We start from the raw sequence: 22,175 nt of genomic DNA on the forward strand, positions 1-22,175 counted from the left end.
CCGCCCAGGATCTACCCAGAGTCCGAGGGAGGCGGGAGCTGGAGCCAGGTGAGCCCGGAGCCCCTCCCTCTTCCCTGGGCGCTGCCAGGACGCTGGCCCAGAAGGCTGCCTGGAGGAGGGGAAACAGAGTTCTGCTGGGCCCGGCTCTTCCCAGCTCAGTCGTCTCAGCGTCCTACATTTATTTAGCTTGGCCAACAGCTGTTAGCACTTACCTGGCCAACCAAACTCATCCCATCTTCACAATTCCTTGAGAGGGGCACCCTCTCATGGTACAGAGAGGAAAACCGAGACACAGAGAGGCGAAGTAACTTGCGCAAGGCCACATGGCTAGAGAGTTGGAGACGCTGGAATATGAAACCAGGCAGGACGGAATCTTGGAAAACACTTGGCAAGTAGCAACGCTTCTCAGTTTCCCTTATTTCAACAAAGATTCCCTTAGGAAATGACCGTTTTGCATCTCTTAATGGTATGTTATGGGTCCAGGTGTGAGCAAGCATTTTGCAGGAAACTACCCTCAGCCCCTTTCCCTCTCACTTTACTTATTTATTTTAATTTATCTATTTTATTTATTTATTTTTGGTGGTGTTGGGTCTTCGTTGCTGTGCGCGGGCTTTCTCTATTTGCAGCGAGCAGGGGGCTACTCTTCGTTGCGGTGCGAAGGCTTCTCATTGTGGTGGCTTCCCTTGTTGCAGAGCACCAGCTCTAGGCGCGCGGGCTTCACTAATTGTGGCGCACGGGCTTCAGTAGTTGTGGCTCGCGGGTTCTAGAGCACAGTCTCAGTAGTTGTGGCACACGGGCTTAGTAGCCCCGCGGCATGTGGGATCTTCCCGGGCCAGGGCTCGAACCCATGACCCCTGCATTGGCAGGCGGATTCTTAACCACTGCGCCACCAGCGAAGCCCTTCCCTGTCACTTTAGCAAAGCTATATTATAATTAATTTTTAAACTCAGGCATCCTCATGCTCAACTCACCTCCAGCCCAAGTACACCTTTCACATCTTTTAATCGCATAATACTCTGCCTAACTTGTTGGTTCTTTCCGTGGATCAAAGAAGTAGAAATGAAGAATTAACAGATGACCAGATCTCTCCCCTAGCTTCCCCTTCAGGAATCTCCTGAACAAACTGTGTGACCAAACTGTGTGAACAAGATAACATCTAGAGGAAGATTACGAGAGTCCACAAGCCTGCACACAGCTGGATGATGGTGATGACTCTGACCCCCATCTCAATGATTAACTGGGACTATTTCCCTCTTTCCCTTACAAGTTTCATGGCAGAATCTTCAGAGGTGGTTTTCGGGGGGACACTGAGTCCACCATCTCCCCCGATTGCCAGCACTCTGATTAAAGGCACCTTTCCTTTGCTGTCAACGTTTGTATTGATTTTGTAAGTGGCGAGCAGCAGGACCCGATTCACTCGATAACATTAATGGTGTATCACGGGTCCAGGCAATGCTTCTGCCACACTCAGGCGCAAGACGGATGAAGAATTTTACTGGGGAGGGGTGAGGCAGGCATCAGCAGAGCCCCCAGCAGTCCTAACACTGAAAGAGGAACAAGCAGCACCTCTACCCCGTGAAGTGACAGGAGGTCCCTGCACCATCTACAAATGCCCCCCTCAGCCTTCCCTTGCCAAAACAAAACAAAACCTGAATCCTATCAAGCCTCTCACTGTAATGGCCAGTTTTCAGAAAATGGGAGGAAGGAGGATAAAGTTGCCAGTGAATCAACACCACGAGGATGGAATTGACCAAGTCCAGAAAGTGGGACACAGTCTACAAGACAAATGACCCGGTTTCCCCAACGATTCAGTGACGTGGAAAAAAGAAGCAGGGGTGGGTGGAATTACCTATAATACATGCAAAGCGGATTCAGGGCTCAGAAACGTATAAACGGATTTTTCAGCTGTACGAATGTCTAACAGTTGTTCAAAAGTCATGGGGACGCAGGTTGATTCTTCCCCTTGTAACTTTCAGTAGTCCTGGCCCTCAGTCACTAAGTGCTGTGCTAGTGTCGGAAAACCATTGTAACAACTAAAAAATGTCCCCATGGATTCCCAAAATTCCCCCTGGGGGACAGTACTCCTCATTTGAGAACTGTTGTCTTTAACCCTTCTGCTCTCCTGTCTTAGCAGCACCAGCTCTCTGCAGAAGAAAACCCTTCTTGGTAGCAACTGTCAATTTCCGCAGTGTAACAGCTCCCACCATGACCAATGGCTTCATAGTGTATGAATATCTATATGAAATGTCCAGAATGGGCAAATCAGGAGGGATAGAAAGTAGGTCAGTGGTTGTCAGGGGCTGGGGAAGGCAGGGAATAGGGAATGACTGCGGCTCCGGACGCGCAGGCTCAGCGGCCATGGCTCACGGGCCCAGCCGCTCCGCGGCATGTGGAATCTTCCCGGACCGGGGCACGAACCCGCGTCCCCTGCTTCGGCAGGCGGACTCTCCACCACTGCGCCACCAGGGAAGCCCACCGGTTTCTTTTTGAGGGAATGGGAATGTTCTGGAATTTGATAGTGCTGATGCTTGTACAAGACTATGAGTGTGCTAAAAATCACTGTATCATATACTTTAAAGTGGCAAATTGATTATGGCCATTACCAGTTGTGATGTTGAAACCAAGCAGGACCCTGTGGGGCTCCTGGGCACAAAAGCCTTTCTGTGTTCCCTTCCCTGCCGTTCCAAAGGGCAGGTTCAAACAGATGCTAATCAGGGAAGGGAGGGGATGCAGAGACAAGGGAGGAATAGTCTAGAAACAATAGTGCAGCCTTGGGGTAGGGTCCTGGTTCCCCCTCAAGGGATACACATAACAATATCTTTGAGCTGTTTACAGAACTAAAACCCACCCAAAATGGAAGATGTTAGCATTCTTCATTCCAGAGAAGACCACCTGAGACCAGATCAAAGGAGTGCAGGCCCTTCACACACCCTAATCCTTCTCAACAACGCTGCCCTTGAACCATTGCTAGAAAACTGCTCACCCGAATCCCCCGGGTTGGGACACACCGTTTTGAGATGCACAAGCCCACTGTGTCCCCCTTTGCCTGGCAAAGCAGTAAAGCTATTCTTTTCTAATACTTCACCCGAAACTCTGTCTCTGAGATTTGATTCGATTCCATGCACAGAAGTTGAGTTTTCGGCATCAATCTCACTGGCCCTAACCCTCCTCTGCCCAGCCTGGCCTCGATGTAAGTTCCTCGCACACTTCCCCAAGCCTCAGCAGCCAGGTGTCTTGCTTCGACTTCTGCTTTGCTCTTTTCAGACACCCCAGCTCAGAATGCCAAGGAGAAAGCCCAAGGTCACACAGAGAAGGTGACACAGAGGCAGGTTTCAATCCAAGTCACTCATACCCAAATCCTCTCTTGCCCTTGCCTGGCCAGTGCCTTTGCAATTTGGGTATCAAGGTTAGTCTGACTTCTTGGGGCTTCCCTGGTGGTGCAGTGGTTGAGAATCTGCCTGCCAATGCAGGGGACACGGGTTCGAGCCCAGGTCTGGGAAGATCCCATATGCCGCAGAGCAACTAAGTCCGTGCACTACAACTACTGAGCCTGCGCTCTAGCGCCCGCGAGCCACAACTACTGAGCCTGCGTGCCACAACTACTGAAGCCCGTGCGCTTAGAGCCCATGCTCCACAACAAGAGGAGACCCCGCTCTCTGCATCTAGAGAAAGCCCGCGTGCAGCAACGAAGACCCAATGCAGCCAAAAATAAATAAAATAAATAAATTTATTTAAAAAAAAAAAGCCCACACACCTCAACAATGTGACTTTAGGCCTGTGTTCTTTTCAGTTTTTAGGACCACGACTCATTGTGACACCATTCATAAAAACACAGATAGAGTTTTTTTTGCCACTTCAAGTGACATATTCACAAGTTCCAGGGATTTGGATGTGGACATCTGGGCAGGAGGGTGAGGGGCATTTTTCTGTTTACTACATGTTCTATAGTTTTATTACATTTGACTTTCAATCAGTCCGTTTGTTCAGCTCTCAATATCACCCTGAGCTGCCTTTTGGAAGCTGAATTCTGTCTGATTTACACACCTCAAAATTTTGGCTGTTTCATGGTAGTACAGTGGCTTAGTGTGCGTTGGCTGCCGGAGCTGGCTTTCCTTAGTCTTTCATGGGAACTCACCAGAGACAGGTCCAACCGGGATGATCTTATTATCTTGACTCCATGGATTCCTTTGCCCTAAGAAACTTGATTATGGAGAATTGTAGGTCAGGTGGGTCCTGTGAATAGAGCTCTGTAAAGTTCCTCATGAGCTCAAGAAAGGATGTAGTTGTCTGGTGATAGTCATTCATTCAACAAGTATTTGTTGAGTGTCTACTAAGTGCCAGGTGCTGTTCTAGGTGTTGAAGACACATTAGTGAACAAAACAGACAAGGGTCTGCTCTCATGTGGTTTACATTCTACTGGGGAGATAGACAATAAGCCAAATAAAAGCCACAAAAGGGACTTCCCTGGTGGCGCAGTGGTTAAGAATCCGCCTGCCAATGCAGGGGACACGGGTTCCAGCCCTGCTCCGGGAAGATCCCACATGCCGCGGAGCAACTAAGTCAGTGCGCCACGACTACTGAGCCCGTGTGCTGCAACTACTGAAGCCCGCACGCTAGAGCCCATGCTCCGCAGCAAGAGAAGCCACTGCGATGTTCTCATCGCGCACCACAACGAAGAGTAGCCCCTGCTCGCTACAACTAGAGAAAGCCTGTGCACAGCAAAGAAGACTGAACACAGCCAAAAATAAATAAAATTTTTAAAAAAATGCTTAGTCTGACTTCTTGAGCCACCAAGAACCTCCATAACCCTCTGTTTTATATTCATACTGCACCTTGAATGATAATGAAACAATAATAATGGAATCATAATATCTACAGTGGCTGTAGGCCCCTGAACGCAGGAGCCCTATTGCTGGGGATATATGTTTATGTATAGCTGATTCACTTTGTTATACAGTAGAAACTAACACAACATTGTAAAGCAATTATACTCCAATAAAGATGTGAAAAAATAAAATAAAATAAAACTCAAAAAACAAAGTTTGTGTTGAATAAATACAGGGGTGCCCAACGCCTACACAGCAAGTACTCTTGTGAACCTCTTGCCCTTAGAGATGGAGAAACCGAGGTAGAGAATTCATGCCCTTCCTGGGAGCCCACAGCTGAGGTGGGCAGAGGGGGATTGGAACCCAGGACGTGATGTTCGGGGACCCTGGCTCCTTGCCATCCTTCAGCCCAACCCCTACTTAACAAACCTGAAAGTGGCCGTCACCTGCGTGGGGCTAGCTGCACAGAAGTGGGAAGCAGTACAGAAGAGGGGCACATTGGGTGTCACGGGCCCAGGTTGGAATCCTGACTGTGCCACATGTAAGCTCGGGGACTCTGGGTGAGAGACGAACTTTCCCTGGCCTGTAAAATAGCTTGGCACCTGCTTCAGAAGATTGTTGTGGATAAGCAGTGAGGCCCCATGGGAGAGGTTACAGCGGGTGGACCATTACTAGTAAGCAGTGACTGTGAGTCTAACCCCCTCTGCAATGGTACTGACCCTAAAGAGGGTCCTGCACAGACACCTTCTGCACTTCCTCAAACACTGATCCGTGTTCTCTTGAAATGCACCTGCCATGCTGTGAGGAAGCCCACCTATCCTTCAGGAGAGAGGCCACAGGGAGGGGACCCAAGTGTCCCAACCAAGCTCCCCATTGAAGGCAGCTGCATGAGAGACCTCAGATGACCTCTCATGGAGAGAAGGACCACCCAGTCAATCCCCATAACTTAGAAACAATACATTCTGCAGTTGAAGCCATTCTGTTTCAGGGTGGTTTGTTACACAGCATTAAGGTGGCAGTTCCCTGAGAGGTGGAAGCATGTCTGTTTTGCCCCCTACTGTGTCCTCACTGCCAAGGACATTTCTTGGTAGATAGTAGGTGCCCTACACACATTTGTTGAAGGAAGGGAGGGAGGGAGGGAGGAAGGAAAGGAGCTGGACTGATGTCCATGAAATGTAAGGGAAGCCAGCAACTACCCACCAGCCTCTATGTATGTATCTATAGCGTGTGTTTAGGTGGCGGCTGTACATATGTATACAGACACCCCTTGGAAATATGGAGGGTTTGGTTCGAGACCACTGAAGTAAAGCGAATATTGCAATAAGTCGAGCGACACAAGTTTTTTGGTTTCCAAGTGCATGTAAAATCGTGTTTACACTATACTATAGTATAGTCTATTTATTAAGTGTGCAATAGCATTATGTCTTAAAAAATGTACCTAGCTCAATTAAAAATACTTTAGTGCTGGGGCTTTCCTGGTGGTCCAGTGGGCAAGACTCCATGCTCCTAATGCAGGGGGCCCAGGTTTGATCTGTGGTCAGGGAACTAGATCCCGCATGCATGCCGCAACTAAGAGTCCACATGCTGCAACTAAGAAATCCATATGCTGCAGCTAAAAAAGGTCCCGCATGCCGCAGAGAAGATCCCGCGTGCCGCAACTGAGACCTGGCGCAGTCAAAATAAATAAATAAAATAAATATTAAGAAAGAAAAAACGTTAGCGCTAAACGATGTTAACCATCATCTGAGCGTTCAGCGAGTTATAATCTTTTTGTAATAATAACATCAAAGATCAGCGATCACAGATCACCATAACAAACATAATAATAATGAAAAAGTTTGAAATGTGGCGCGAACTACCAAAATGTGACACAGAGACATGAAGCGAGCAAAGGCGATTGGAAAAATGGCACTGATGGACTTGCTGGATGCAGAGTTGCCACACGTGCAAAAATCGCAGTATCTGCTGAAGCGCAAGAAAGCAAAGCACAATAAAACGAGGTCTGCCTGTAGATACTACTATCTCATTACATAACCAGGGCCTGGGATGCCAGAAGTTTCTTGATGGAGGATTGTCCCGCAGCCCCATGACTTTTGAACATTTTGCCAGACACGCACGTAGCTGTAAAACTTGTTTATAGGTAGCTGAGCCCAGGACACGTTTTGCTTATTAACCGTGGAGTTGGAGGTTGCACGTGGAGCCCAAGGCTTCCTATTGGTATGTGGACAGGATGCTCCCTTGTGACCACAGGGAAGGTGCATGGGTATCCAGAGCTGAGGGTGAAATGCTGGAAGCTCCCTGGACGCCCCGCCATCCACGGGCTCTGCATTGGGCAGGAGATACTCAGCGTAAACTAAAGGACCACTTCCAACATCCTTCCAGCCTCTATCACCAAGGTTACCTGTGGCCTCTGCCATCAGACTGAGAGCCCTATGGGGTGGGGACTGAGGCTGGGCCACTCTTAAGCTGGTCCCCTGGCACAAAAAAAGGAGCCTTGGTAAATTTTTAAAAACTGTATTATGGAATTTAAATTTAACAACATGCAGAAAAGTAGACAGATTAGTACAATAAAGGCCCACATACCCATTGTTGTTTTCAATGCTCTACCAGTCTTGGGCATCTATACCTCACCCAGGCTTCCTCATTCAATCTGTAAACATTTCATGGTGCTCCTCCGACCGGTGAGAATATTTAAAAATATATAACAAACCCCATGCTGTTACTAGATCTAAATATTAACAGTAATCTCTGAATATCACATAATACCCAGCCTAAATTATAATTTCCTGGAGAGTCTTCAAGCTGTGTTTTTTCTTTGAACCACGACCAACACACCCTCATGTAAAAGTGAAAATCCACTGGTCTGTGCCCCAGAGCCCACACATAACAGCACCCTTTGCTTTGGGTTTTTTTTTTTTTTTTTGGACACACCACGTGGCACGCAGGATCTTAGTTCCCCGACCAGGGATTGAACCCGTGTCCCCTGCAGTGGAAGCTCAGAGTGCTAACCACTGGACCGCCAGGGAATTCCCAGCACCTTTTGCTTTGTGTGTGATGATGGCTAATACTCACTACATGTGTATGTGTGCCAGGAGCTAGGTTTTTTAAAAACAGCTTTACTGAGCTATAATTCGCATCCTATAAAATTCACCCATTTAAAGTATACAGTTCAAAGAGAGTAAATCCTAAGAGTTCTCATCATAGGAAAAAGAAATTTTTTTTTCTATTTCTTTAATTTTGTATCCCTATGAGATGCTGGATGTTCACTAAGCTTATCGTGACAATCACTTCATGATATATGTAAATCCAATCACTCTGGTGTACATCTACAATTTATACAGGGCTGTAGGTCAATTATCTCCCAATAAAACTGGAAGAAAAATAAATCAAGTACACAGCTCAATGGTTTTGAATGGCTTGGAGATCAGTGACTTCCAAATCGGAATGGATTCAGAGCTCTGCACCCATCCCTACTTTCATTTTAGAACATGTTCATCACCCAGTTAAGCGATCACTGCAAGGAAGGTCTCCATTCACTCAGCCCTGGGTGGAATGTACTTCACGCGCTGACTCAGAGGACACATGACTCTGTGGGTAAGTGCACACACCCTCTGGCCACGGGCTGCTGATGTCAGCTTCCCACACTCAGTAGCTGTGTGATCCTGGGCAAGTGACTTCACCTCTCTGAGGGTTAAAACAACGCCTGGCCAGAGAACCACATATTGTAGGAAATGTCCAGAAAAGGCAAGTCCATAGAGACAGAAAGCAGATTGGCGGTTGCCAAGGGCTGCGGCACTTAAGAGGGAATGCGGAGGCTTTTCTTTCAGTGGCCATGAGGAAGGGGCCTTATCTGGAGCCTGTGAGCAATAAAACTGTGGATCTCCTGCGCTCTAGCTGAGCTGCGAAATGAACCTTACTTAGCAAACCCAGCCTCCCCGGCCCGAGAGGGTTGTCCCATCCAGGCGTCTATTTCTGGCTGGGCTGAAATAAACACATGGAGGCGACCCAAGGGACCCAGCCCCATCTGGGTTGGTTCAGTCCAGGCGTATAGTTGGACAAGCCTGAGTCTCTTCTGGAAAGATTACGCTCATGCGATCTTAATGGGCTCTGAGCATTTCAGGGACTTATAAATTCAAAGCAAGGATGTCGCTGTAAGGTCACTCCTGTGCCAAATCTGTGTAGCTTCTGCCAGCTTCCCAGGTTCAACCAGGCCCCACCCTGCTTGACTCAGCCCCACTGTCCTCTTAATGGCCCCTGGGTTCCAGGCTCGGACCAGGAACACAAATCCTGGGCCAAGGCATCTGTGCCCACGCTGGCTGTAACCTGTTTGCGTGCTAAGCCAGAAGCACTGACCCGGAGATTGTTCAGTCCGTTGAGTAAGTACACATTAAACGCTGTATTCGTTTTGTGGGGCTGCTATAACCGCGTACCGCAAACTGGGTGGCTTCAAACAATAGGAGATTATTCTCTCACCTTCCTGGAGGCCCAACGCCAATCTCTGCCTCAGTCATCATGGGCGTTCTGTGTGCCACCTGTCGTGCTGGAGTAGGGCCCACCCTATTCCAGTGCGACCTCATCTTAACTAATTACATCTGTAAAGACCCTTTTCCCAGATGTCACATCCTGAGGTACTGGGAATTAGGATTTCAACATCTCTTTTAGGGGGACACAATTCACAATTCAACTCATAACAAACGCACACGATGTGCTGATGCTCTCTGGAGCGCTGGGCCATGAGAGCTCTGTCTTCAGAGACCCTACGTAGTCCCTGTCCTTCTGGGCGTCCTTATATCCCCTCTGGTGAGGAACAAGGGGAAGGTGTCGAAGGGCTTGCTACCTTCTGGTTTGGGCTTGCAAATCCAGGAAGGAGCTTAGTAAATATTTCTTGAATGAATTAGTGTAATTTATTGTTGGTGGCTGGCCAGTTCCTGCTTTGGCCCTGATAAAATAAAAGATATAAACTTCCTTGTCCACCAAGGCTCTTCAAACACAGGGAACAGAGCTGGGTCACCCAAGCTTCTAGATTAAACAGAGCTCAATAGGGTATATTGAGCTACTCCATTCAGCTCCTGGAGGCAGCTGGCGCCTGTTCTGCCCACCGGCAGGGCCCTTTCTGGGTGCAGACCTCCTGGGAGGTAACAAGAGAGGGTGGCTGTGAGCACGGGTCTTCTGAATCTTCCCCCAGCTCCTAAAGGTCCCCAGGATGTGCACGAAAAGATGTGCAAGAAACTAGCGCCCAGCTTCCCACCCGTGGGTGCTGTGACAGCTCCACGGATTTCATCTTCATCCTCCAAGTCAGGTCTGTGAGAAATGTCACCTCTCTTCCTTATTTTCTGTGAGTCAGTTTGATTTTGACTGAGAACAAGTCCTCATTCCACTAAGCTGGCCAGAAATTCAGCTAGTGGTTTCAACGTCAGAGCAATGTGGACATTTCAGATTCAGCGTGGGAATTTCTGTGTGTAGTACCAAAATCCTGGACTCACTCAGACTCCCAGCAGGAGATGGAACACTCACAAGAGGTGACATGAGAGGAGTTAAATAGGATAATTTACCAAGATGTGGGTAGGGTGTAGGGAAAACAATGAGAGACAATACAGCTCCCAGGGGCTAGCAACTGTGGGGAGCTGTTACCACCTCTAGATCAGCCGGGATGGATCTGGGACAATAAATGTCCCAGCTTCACTCTCCTTCCTCTTCCGATTTCTGGTCTGTGATCCCACTGACCCAAGCCAACAGGAAGGCATAGGGCAGGGGAGCTCACAGATACTGTGTTGGTCAGAGTGGCTGCCGTAACAAAAATACCCCCACCTGGGTGGCTTAAACAACAGAAATTTCTTCCTCCCAGTTCTGAAGGCTGAGAAGCCCAAGACCTGCTGATTCAGTTCCTGATGAGAACCCACTTCCTGGTTTGCAGATCAATAAATATTTGTTAAATGAATTAGTGCAATTTATTTTGGTGGCTGGTCAACTTGCACATTTGCCTTTGTAAAAATAAAACGTTGGCAGAGAGAAGACATCTCTTTCATGTCTCTTATAAGGGCACCAATCCCATTTACTAAGGCCCCACTGTTACAACCTAATCCCTCCCAAAGGCCCCACCTCCAAATACCAACACATTGAAGATTAAGGCTTCAACATATGAATTTGTGGGGGACACAAATATTCAGGCCACAGCAGATAACATCAGACAGCCTCCCAGGGCACAGAACAGGGGGAGAACATTGGAGATGAGATTTGGAGGGGCAACAGGAAGAGACCTAGCACATGAGTATTTTATTGAAATGTGAGATACAGTTGCCATCCACTTCTATACTCTGATGTTGTTACACTTTTTCTTTTTTTTTTTTTTTGGCCATGCTCTGTGGCATGTGGTATCTTAGTTCCCCAACCAGGGATTGAACCTGGTTCCAATGCACCTGCTGCATTGGAAGCGCAGAGTCTTAACCACTGGACCGCCAAGGAAGTCCCGGATGGTGTTGTTACACTCGACAGACAGCCAGGGGTCAGGTCTGAGGTTCCTCTATCCCTTCTGGCTTGAATCTCTCCCAAAGAGTTAATTTGCGAAAAGATCTTGGCTAAGGTAAATTATCCTGAGAAGGGGCTGGTCCTGAGAGAATGGAGGAAAAAAGGGAAAGGGAGTAAAACCTGTCTGACTCTAGGGGGTAGGGCTGGGAATGGAGGCTGGGAGCTGTTATGGGCTGAACTGTGTCTCCACAAAAATTCCTATGTTGAGGTCCTAACCCCCAGAACCTCAGAATGTGATTGTATTTGGAGACAGGATGTTTACAGATGTAATTAAATTAAAATGAGATCATTAGGTGGGCCCTAATTCATTATGACTCGTGTCCTTACAAGAAGAGGAATTCTGGACACATACACGTACAGAGGGAGGACGTAAAGTCATAGAGAGAAGTGGTCATCTGCAAGCCAAGGAGAGAGGCTCGGAGCAGATCATCCCCTAAGAGTACTCAGAAGGAACCAGCCCTGCCGACACCTTGATCTCAAACTTCAAGCCTCTAGAACTATGAGATAATAAATGTCTGTGGTTTAAGCCACCCCATCTGTGGCACTTTGCTACAGCAGCTCTAGCAAACTAATACGGCAGCTTCCAACACGGCCTGAAATAATCTTCACCTCCTGGTATCATACCCTTGTGTAGTCCCCTCCCACATTCAATCAAGCTGCTCTGTGTGATGGACAGGATATGACAGAAGCGACATTGTGTGACAAGGTAAGGCTCCGTTGTAAAGGGCATTGCAGTTTCTACCTTGGTCTCTTGGGTTTCTCTCTCTGGAGGAGTCCAGCCGCCATGCTGTAAGGACACTCAAGCAGCCCCAAAGAGATCCACATCAAGAGGATGTGACCAAGAGCCAAGAGCCAGCAACAATTTGCCAGCCGTGGAAGTGGCTCCCCAGCCCTAGTAAAGCTTTCAGACGACTGTGGCCTCACCCGACACCTGACAGCAACCTCACTGGATATCCCAAACAGAACCACTCAGGTAAGCCACTCCTGAATTCCTAACCCACAGAAACTCTACGTGATGATAAATTCCTGTTGTTGCTTTAAGCTAATAAGTTTTGGGGTAATTTGTTTCACAGCAATAGACAGCTAACACAGAACCTCCCTCCCCAGCTCCCCTCCCCTTCAGACCCTGCTCCTGCTTGGTTTCTTTGTTTTTTCATTCTATTTTATTTTTCTAATATTTATTTATATTTATTTAATTATAATATTTTATAATTTATTATTTTATTATAATATTTATTTTATTTATTTTATTATTTATTTATATTTATTTTATCTGGCTGCACCAGGTCTTAGCTGTGGCACACAGGATCTTCGTTGCTGTGTGCGGGATCTTCGTTGTGGCATGCAGGATCTTTTAGTTGTGGCATGTGAACTCTTAGTTGCGGCATGCATGTGGGATCTAGTTCCCTGACCGGGGATCGGCCCCGGGCCCCCTGCATTGGGAGTGCGGAGTCTTAACCACTGGACCACCAAGGAAGTCCCAATCTCCTGCTTTAACATCCCCCTACCCTTAACCCCACACCATGATGACACCATCAAGGACTTAAGAAGTAAACTGGGGCCCAAAATGGCTCCGGGGAGGTACAATATTACTAATACGTGAAAGGAAAGGTGTTCAACCTCACAAGTATGCCAAGAAATGGGAATTCAAATAAACAAGATACTTGGAGAGGGTTTGCAAACAGGAAAGAGATGTGACTGAAATGTTTTCTAAACCAGTGCACCTATGTTTGGTGTAAAATTTAAATGAACATAAATAATTGTGTGTTAAAAATTTTTTTAATTTACAAAAAGGAGTAGTATGTCAATAAAAATATTGGTTACCTCCATACTTTAAAATATACCAAACACAAGAAAACGAGTATTGTAATCACTTAATCTTTTCTCCATATTGGGGTTTCTCACAGCGGCATTGGGTCCTGAGGGCACCTGTCCACACGCGTGACTGCTGACATGGCCACGGCACGGTCTCTGAGGCCCCTGCCCCTCTGTGGTCAGCCTGCTGCTTCGATGACATGTGGGCTCTGGGCATCTTTGCTGCTGCGGACCAAGGCCCGGTGCTGAGTCCTGCCCTCACTGTGAGGCCCTCCCATGCCCCATCCTCAGTTCTGGGGACGCCCCCTCCCCGCCAAAGTATCTCCCTGAGATTCATGCTCTCAAATCCTCTTTTCCCTCACATTCTTTCATGATAAGGCCCCATTAAACCCAAAGCCTGAATTCTTTTTTGTTGTTGTTGTTGTTTTTGCGGTACGCGGGCCTCTCACTGCTGTGGCCTCTCCCGTTGCGGAGCACAGGCTCAGCGGCCATGACTCACGGGCCCAGCTGCTCCGCGGCACGTGGGATCCTCCCGGACCGGGGCACGAACCCGTGTCCCCTGCATCGGCAGGCGGACTCTCAACCACTGCGCCACCAGGGAAACCCAAGCCTGAATTCTTAGCTGCCAAAAATACCCAGCTCCTCTTTACTTGAAGGCAGGAAGAGTTTCATCGCCAAACCCTCCAAGGAGGCAAGTATTTGGACTCCGTGCTCCCGGATCTATAAAGAAGCAGAGGGCAAAAATACGTTTCCATTTCAAAGCAGTCCAAATGTCCAGGGCATGCCAACCACATAAATGTTAGTGGTCCACACTTACCACCTGTTTCCAAGACACTACATGAATTCGTTGCATTCTCACGAGGAGCTGCATTATGTCCGTTTTTTCAGGTGGCACACTAAGGCACAGAGAGGTTAAGTCACTTATCCAAAGTCACCCAGCTAGGAAGCAGAGCAGCCTGGATTTAAACTCAGGCGTGAAAGCCCATGCGCTGCACCCCACACACTGCTGTTGGGCCCAAGGGTGAGGCAGGGACAGCAGGGCTAGGGGCCATTCTCTCTAGCCTGCCCCAGGTTGGCTGCGGTACCTACCCACTTCGGCAGGAAGGCCACCTGGCGCTTAAAGACCACGTGGAAGGGGGAGTTGGGCAGGTAGACGGTGTTCCCACCCGTGAGGCAGGTGGCCCAGAGCCCAGAGGTGCCCACGAAGAGTGGGCTGCGGTAGCGAGCCCAGAACCAGTCCAGGGCCTGCTGCAGGTAGCCCCGGTTGGCCACCACGCCCTTCCACACGTTGGGCATAACGTGGACGTAGTCCCCCCAGCGCACGTGGACCCCTACGTAGGTGCTCGGCCGGCTCCCATTCACCTGCAGACCCCGCAGAAAATTCTGGGCCTCCTCACGCACGTGGTCGTGCAGGGTGAACTCCTGGAGGATCTCGGCGCGGAGGTGGTGGTAGAAGGTCCACGAGCAGGGGTAGCCGGTGAGGCGCACGTACTCTCCCGGGATGTGTCGGTACCGCTCTTCCATCCAGTCGTTCAGGGGGTAGTTCTGCCAGGGGATCCTGCTGGCCGTGGTGTCGTGCAGGACGGGGAGGGTGATTCTGAAGATGGGGGCCAGCGTGCTGTGCATCTGGGGCGGGATGAAGGCCGGCCGCCCATTCATCTTGGCCAGGGCAAATAGGGTAGCGTACTCCCCCATCTGGTTCCCCAGACGGCCTTTGGAGTTGATGGTGGACATGGCCCCCCAGGGCAGGTGTCTGGGGAACAGGACCACGTGACCCCGGTAAGGCCTGGGGGCGGGCACCCGGGCCAGGCGCTGGAGGCAGTGGAAAATGGTGGACCCGGCAAAGATGACAAAGAGGAAGTAGATGGTGGACAAGGAAGGGCAAGTAGCCCAGAATCTCACGGTGGCTGCGGGGAGGAGAGACGACTTGATTCAGGAGGGATGGGGCGTGAGTTCATTCGCTCACCCCACCCCAAGCCACTTGTTCATTGGCTCACTCAGCCCATCCAGGCGTGTCTAATGGCCTCCACCGTGGAGGTCTTAGAGCACAGACCCTGGACCCCTCTGGCCCGGGTTTAAATCCCAGCTCCACCCCTTACCAGCTGTGTGACTTTAGTCAAGTTACTCCTGAATCGCAGTTTCCTTGCCCATTAAAAAACAATGACTGAGGGCTTCCCTGGTGGCGCAGTGGTTGAGAGTCCTCCTGCCGATGCAGGGGACACGGGTTCGTGCCCCGGTCCGGGAAGATCCCATATGCTGTAGAGCAGCTGGGCCGGTGAGCCATAGCCACTGAGCCTGCACGTCCGGAGCCTGTGCTCTGCAACGGGAGAGGCCACAACAGTGAGAGGCCCGCGTACCGCAAAAAAAAAAAAAAAGCGATGACAGAGTTGAACCATTTGAGAGTGCCAATATTCAACCATATTTTTTCCTACACAAACAGCCGTTTCATATGGTCCAACCTAACAGAACTAGCTCATCTGTAACATTTTTAGAACAGTGCCTAGCATACAGGAGGCACTCTGTGTAAGCCTTGGAAAATAAAGACTTCTAGAGTGTTTACTACACGCATCCCTGGGAGCTCACGAATCTATTAAGGCTGCATATACACAGGTTCAGAACCTAGACTGTGAGGCTAGACAAGCCCAGGTTCACGTGCAGACTCTGCCTCCTGCTGGCCAACCCGGAGCACGTTAGTTAACTCCCTGGGGCTCAGTCTTCTCCAGAAAATGGGGCTAACCATAGCCCCTGCATGCCGGGCTCCCGGAAGGCCCCCTGCCATGGCAAGCGCTAAGTGCCTCCCGCTACCGTCAGTGGATGTGGTGGATTCAAGCTGCTGCAGAGTCTTTGACGCTCCTTCCCTGACTCTGGGTGGGCCTGTGACTGCCTTGGCCAATCACATATGGCAGAAGTGACACTGTGCCATTTCCCGGACCAGGACTTAAGGGTCCGCCAGTTCCCACCTCCTGCCTCTGTAACATGCTCTCTGAGTTGCCACCTCTAGCTGCCTAGATTTAGCTTTTTTTATAGTTAGGTCTCCGATGAGCCCTTCTTCTTCTTTCTTGTTGGTAACCACTTTATTGAGATAATATTCAAATAGCATACAATTCTCCCATTTAAAGTGTACGACAGCTTTTCGTATATTCACAGAGTTGGGCAACCATCACAATTAATTTTAGAAAAGTTTTATCACCCCCAGAAGAAACCCTGCGCCCCTTAGCCATCCCCACCCCCAGTCTTCCCATCCTCCCCGCCACCTCCCTCCAGCTAACCTACTTTCTGTCTCAGTGGATTTACCTACTCTGCGTGCTGCATATAAATGAATCACATAGTAAGTAGCTTTGTGACTGGCTTCTTTCACTCAGTGTCATATCTTCAAGGCTCATCCACGTTGCAGCGTGTGTTAGTACGTCACTGATTTCTTTTTACCGCCGACTAATATTCCACGGCAGGGATAGCCCTCGTTTTATTTATCAGTTCATCAGTTGTTAGACATTTGGGTTGTTTCCACTTTGGGGAATTATGAATCATGCTGCTGTGAACACGCATGTCCAAATCCCTGTGTGGACCTAAGTTTTCATTTCCTTCTGGTACTTACCTAGGAGTGGAATCGCTGCGTCATGTGATAACTAACTGTGTTTAACACTTTCAGGAACTGCAGACTGGCTTCCAAGCAGCTGCCTCATTTTCCATTCCCACCAGCAGCGTATGAGGGCTCTGATTTCTCCACATCCTCGCCAACACTCACTACTGTCTGTCTTGTTGATCGCACTGGGCGTGCCATGCTAGCTCAGTGAAGCCTACACTTTTGAACCTACCCAGACTCCCTCCAGCTCCCGCCTCTGCCTGGGCTCCATGAACCTCAGTTTCCCCATCCTTGTAATGGGGTGGAGAATCCCTTCTTCAGGGGTTGCTTCTTTTTCAGTCCATCTCTCCTCCAGCTCTCCCCTGGGCTCCCAGAAATGGTCTTTTCACGCTGGGTCTCCAGTGTGTCCTGACCCGCTGTGTCCTCTCCCCTCCTCTGTTCCCCTGACCAGGCAGCTGTGGTTTCCCTGTGGCTGTCCCAATGCCTGCAGCTCAGGAGACCCCCAAGGCCCCTACAGAAGCCCTGGATTGTGTGGCCCCCGCTCTTCCTCATCTGGCTTCCATCTCACCCCCTCAGGCTCCCCATCTCTCCCTCCACTGGCCCCGTTAAATGTCAGGGCTCTGTGGGCCTCACCTCCACTCTCCGCCTCCTCTTCCTCCTATGTTCCAGGGCTCCTCACTTTATTAATCTGACCCCTGTGGGAAATCTGAACACTCTTGGGCCCTCCTCAAAGGCCTCACATTCAACGTGGGTTCCCAGTGAGGTCAGCTGACTCTTACCACATGAAGCATATACTACGCTCCCTCCCCTGAGATGTACAAGAAATGCCTTGCTCGCTGCTTTAGTCTCTAAAAAGCAAACTAAATCTGCCCCTGAGCCCCTCTTCTCGCTGGGCTGGTGACAACTCTGAGCCAATCCTTATCACACAGCCTGTCCAGCTCAGGCCCTGCCTGGGGTCCGGCGCAGAGGAGGACTCAAGCTTCCGCCTCTGGTCAGCTCAGCCAGAGCCCCAGGCCGCTCTCAAAGCCCGCAGGCAAGCTGAGCAGGGATTGGAGCCAGGGCTACTGGGGAGGAGAAACCAGCTGAGGACAGAGGTACCCACCCAGGGTCACCTCCACGGTGTGCGACTCGTGCAGTTGCACAGGGTCCCTGCTCTGCTCTAGCCGTCTAGAAAGTCTCCATAAGCGAGAGCAACGCAGCCCGGGTTTTCATTTTGCACTGGGCTCTGCACATCAGGTAGCCCAGTCTGGCTGCCACCTCTGTCCTCCAGCCTCAAGAGCTCCCTCTCCTGGCCTCTCATGAGCCTACACAACTGAAAAGCCACAGGAAGTAATGAACCAAAGCTGGTGCTTCTGTGGTTCCCGACTCAAGCCAGGCACTGGTTTCAGCGCTTATATCCTGGTCCACGATTCCTTACTGACCATTTTCATGAAGATTGCTGGCAAACCCCAACCTGAGTTGAATTCACTCGGGGACAAAATCTGAACCGACGTGCCGCTATTCATAGACTTCATTTATTTTGGAGCAAACACCCATGTGTTCTGCTTGCAGAAACAATAATGTTTGATTATGGGATGCTGCCCAGACCCCGCCGGGGGAGTTGTAAAATATAAAATGTAACCTGTGCGCCCCATGATGGTGTCAAAACACCGGTTCTGCGGCATGTCTGGTCCACAGAGTTTCAGATATTAGACTGTAGGCCTATCTTCACTCATTTGGTCTTTGTGATCTCCCATGAGGAAGGTACTTTTTTATGCCAATTTAACAGAAGAGGAAACTATGACACAGACAGGTTAAGAAACTTGGTTTGGGTCACGCAGCTAGGAAAGACGTGGAGTCTGGATTTGAAACCGGTGTGGTTCGGGAATCTGTGCTCATAATTACGATCCTGGATTTTTCCACTATGTCCTGAGGAAGGGATACTCAGCTGCACACTCCCAGTGCAGTTATTCAGGGGCTCTGACATGCCCTGCCTCCTGGGGCCTCTGTGATTGCTGCGTCACCGTCACCGAGACAGGGATGAAAGATGTCTCTGGAAGCCCAGAGGTGTGGGTCCCGCCCTGCTGAGCCCACCTCAGAGCTGTGGCCCTGGGAGGTTCTGCCTCTGGGGCGCTGTGAGGGTAAAGGTGCCCCATACTTGAGGAACTGCCCCTTCCCCCCAAAGTCTCCTCCCCAACTCGGGGAGTTGTTTCCTCTCTGCTCTCTGCTTCTACCCCCCACCCCAGGCCCCTTCAGGGGTGATAATCGCCTCAGGCAGCTCAGACTATTAAAAGCAAAAGTGAGACAGCAAGCTTCCCTCCAGGGAATATTAGCTTAAGAAACTTCTAGTCCCTGGGGCGGGGGGAGGGGATGGTGGTGGATAAAGTGAGACCTAAACCTGCTTCCTGAGTTTTCTCTGACAGCAAGATTAGCCTTTGCACTGGCCACTCCCTGTGCCTGGGTCCTCCTGCCCTGATGCCCACGTGGGCATCTTACCCTCACCTCCTCCAGGTCTCAGCCCAAATGTCCCCCTGACCCCCGCCCCCCAAACTACTTCCCTACTTGCTTTTGCTCCAAAGCATTTGTCACCTTCCATCTTTCTCTAGAACATAACGACTTCCTACTTTTTTGTCGCAATCTTGCTTTCTGGACTGTGAGTCTGGCAAGGACGGGCTGCTGCGCGTGTTCGTGCGGTCAGCAGAGCGTCAGACACACAGTAGGAAGTCAGTGAGCACCAGCTGAATGGATCAGCGCGGCGAGTACTGCACTAGTTACTCTGTCCATCAGGCCGCCCGCCCGCGATCTCACATGTCCCCCTCTGACTTGGTGGCGTCTCCTTCTCCTGCAGCTAACTCCTCCTCCTCGCCGAGGCTTACCCATGTCCCCACCCTGCCTCCTGCCCCCGGGGCTGCCTCTCCACTGCCGGCTGTGAGGGTCACCCAGAACCAGAATCAAGGGGAGCCTTGGCTGTGCCCTCCCGCCCCAGACACTGGGTCCCCAAATCCCTGTCGGGGTCGGGCCCACGCTATGCCACAATCAATGCACTCTAGGCCACAGCAGCTAATGTGGCGCCCCATCCTCCTGAGGCCCTTGCTTTCCTCAGGGGGAAGTGAAGAAAAATGTTATTTTTCTAGTCAAAACCATTCGGATAAAAAAAAAAAAAAAACACCATTCGGATATGTAATGGACTTGAGGGCAACATTTGCATGAAAGGGTCATGAGTGAAGTGTTGAGGCCTCACAGTAAACTGGCCATGGAGGGATCCGCTTTGAGCTCAGTCCCCCCCGGGGGTCCCTGACTTCTCCCTCCAGCCGCTAGAACCACCAAGGTCCCAGGCATTCATATCTCCCCCTCCTCCTTCCCCACCACCTTAGAAAGCAGCCCAAGTCTTTGGGTTTCCAGGTGAGTGGTGCGACCCTTCAAAGAGCACTGACTTTTTAAGGCTTGAAAGCGACTGACCTTCATGCTCAGTTGACCCACAGCGGACAGAAGGTTCCAGAGGGCAGGAGGGGCTGGCTTGGGGTCACAGAGCCAGAGGCCCACGTCCCGCCTCAGCGTCAGCGGCCCTGACGGCGGCGCGCTCCGCGGCAGGCCAGCCCCTTCCTGATCACAGCCGCCACGTGCTGGGGCTGAGCCCGAGCCTGCCTGCACCGAGGAGTCAGGAGCCGCGGGGCAGGGGCGGGGTGTGCGGGGAGCACGCACCCCAGGCCCCGGAAGGCCGTCTGGCCGCCGTCCCCTCCTACCTGCCTTGAGCCCTCTGGGCCAGCCTGCTCGGGGCTGTCCAGCTGCGGGCCTCTGGGGGACAACGGCGCTCATGTCCCACACAGCGCTGGGTGGCGTGGCTGCCCGGGGTCCCTGCGGGGAGAGCGTGGCTGCCTTGGCGAGGGGACTGGGGCGGGGTGGTGTTGGATTCTTAGGCTCTGCTCTGAGCTCCCGCCCAGAACCCCTACTAGCCCGGGGGCTGAGAACAGCCACTCTGCACTCACTCCCGAGAGCCCACGCTGGCCGCCAAGCTCCTGCGGGAGGGAAGGGCCGTGAGCGGCTGACTGCAGAGGACAGTCTCTTCCAGGGCACAGGTTTGGACAACGACAGGGGTGAAGGGTGGGGTGTGTGCAAAAGAAGCCGGGGAAAGGGCCTGGGTCCCAGGTGGAACCCCACACTGCCCAAGCAAGAGGCCTGACCCTGGACCTGGTGGGTACACGGCTAGATTCTGCCCCTTAAAGTGGGGGCCAGGGTGGGCTACAGTCTCCAGAGGGGCAGGGACTGGGGGCCGGACATCTGGGCTCCCCAGTGGCAGGCGGTGGCGTCTGGATCCCCCAGGAACACCGTGGGACGCAGCCGGTTGCCCGGGGTACTAGGGGCCAGAAAGCGGTACCCCGTGAACCGCCCAGGCAAGAGAGGAGGTGGGGGATGGGGCGAGCCCCTTAACAAGGCCGGTGCCGGGGATCGGGGGCAAATGCCCGCCACAAGAGCTCGAAATGGCGCCAGGCTCCTCCTCGGGAGGTGCGGAGGGCCACGCCCGTCGTCTGGGGCGGGGGAGGCGGCCTCCGCACCAGGCGACTGCGGTGGGAACGCTGCGGGCTGTGAAATCAGGCTGGGAGAACGGGACCCACCCGCACCCACTGCTACCTCTTCGACTCCCAGCTGGGGCACAAACCCGGGTCCAGATTCAGAGCCAGGGGCCTGGACAGTGGGGCCCAGAAGGGCTCCAAGGCCCCCAGACCCGAGTGGGCTCCTCATCAGGGGCTGCCAGCCCGGGGCGGGGGGCGGTGGGGTGGGTGGGCGCGCATTTCCGCTCCGGGTCCATCCTCGATCCTGCCACCCCCGGCTCTGGACTGCTGGTCCCTGCGGACGCCCTAGCATCTGGCCCTGCCCTGTCTCCTCTCCTCCTTTAGTACCCGCCACCCCCGACATCTGTTCCCCCTTCTGCTCTGGGGACCTTAGGACTGGAGGGGAATGCGGGGGCTCTGATTGCCGGACCCTGAGGCCTAGGATGGCAGTGGAGGGTGGGAAGGGCAGAGGTTATCAGAAATGCAAGCACAGGGTCCTCCCATCGCGAGCCCCAAGGGGAAACCAGGGGTCTGCCCTCCCAGCCCAGGCTTCCAGCCCCCAGGCATCCCCGTCCCCATCGGGTCCCTCAGCACAGCTCTTGGGGCTTTGAACCTGGGTGAGAAAGGGTTAAGAGCGGGTGGAGGCTAGGGCTGGGTGGCAGGGAGGCCTGGTTGTTTGGGTTGTTTGGTGATAATCCCCCTCCGTGCCCTGGGCGTGGAGAACACGGTTAGGGCCCCACGTGGGAAAGGGCCTCCACTCTGATCCCAATCCCCATGGGCCTGGCCTCCTGCTTCTGCTCCCCGCCCCCTTCCGCCTCCCCGGTCAGGCCTGCGGGCCTGCCTGTGCTCCTCCTGCTTCACAGGTGTCTCTGAGCCCCCTGCCCACCTGTCTGTCTC

General features: G+C 51.6%; 1 protein-coding gene across 1 annotated transcript; it reads right to left on the minus strand.

The window, feature by feature from the left end:
* Positions 1 to 14,156: 14,156 nt before the first annotated feature.
* Positions 14,157 to 21,535, minus strand: LOC115862205 (galactoside 2-alpha-L-fucosyltransferase SEC1-like). Its single transcript, XM_070044343.1, has 7 exons — positions 21,452 to 21,535; positions 21,193 to 21,302; positions 20,972 to 21,082; positions 20,715 to 20,744; positions 20,472 to 20,523; positions 20,163 to 20,373; positions 14,157 to 15,073 (listed from the first exon to the last, which is right to left on the minus strand). The coding sequence occupies exons 1-7, from the start codon at positions 21,533 to 21,535 to the stop codon at positions 14,208 to 14,210; spliced, it is 1,464 nt and encodes a 487-aa protein (XP_069900444.1). The 3' UTR covers positions 14,157 to 14,207.
* Positions 21,536 to 22,175: the final 640 nt, after the last annotated feature.

Source organism: Globicephala melas, chromosome 19 (genome assembly GCF_963455315.2).
Source record: "Globicephala melas chromosome 19, mGloMel1.2, whole genome shotgun sequence".
Taxonomy (NCBI): Eukaryota; Metazoa; Chordata; class Mammalia; order Artiodactyla; family Delphinidae; genus Globicephala; species Globicephala melas.

Bases quoted from the DNA above. Each gene is read 5' to 3' on its own strand.
- LOC115862205 (XM_070044343.1), bottom strand. From the start codon at position 21,535: ATGGACCCGGAGCGGAAATGCGCGCCCACCCACCCCACCGCCCCCCGC. The intron at 21,303-21,451 runs GTCTGGGGGCCT...CACAGCCCGCAG, and splicing joins CTGATGAGGAGCCCACTCGG to CGTTCCCACCGCAGTCGCCT. The intron at 20,524-20,714 runs GTGAGTGCAGAG...GTTGTCCCCCAG, and splicing joins GCCAGCGTGGGCTCTCGGGA to AGGCCCGCAGCTGGACAGCC.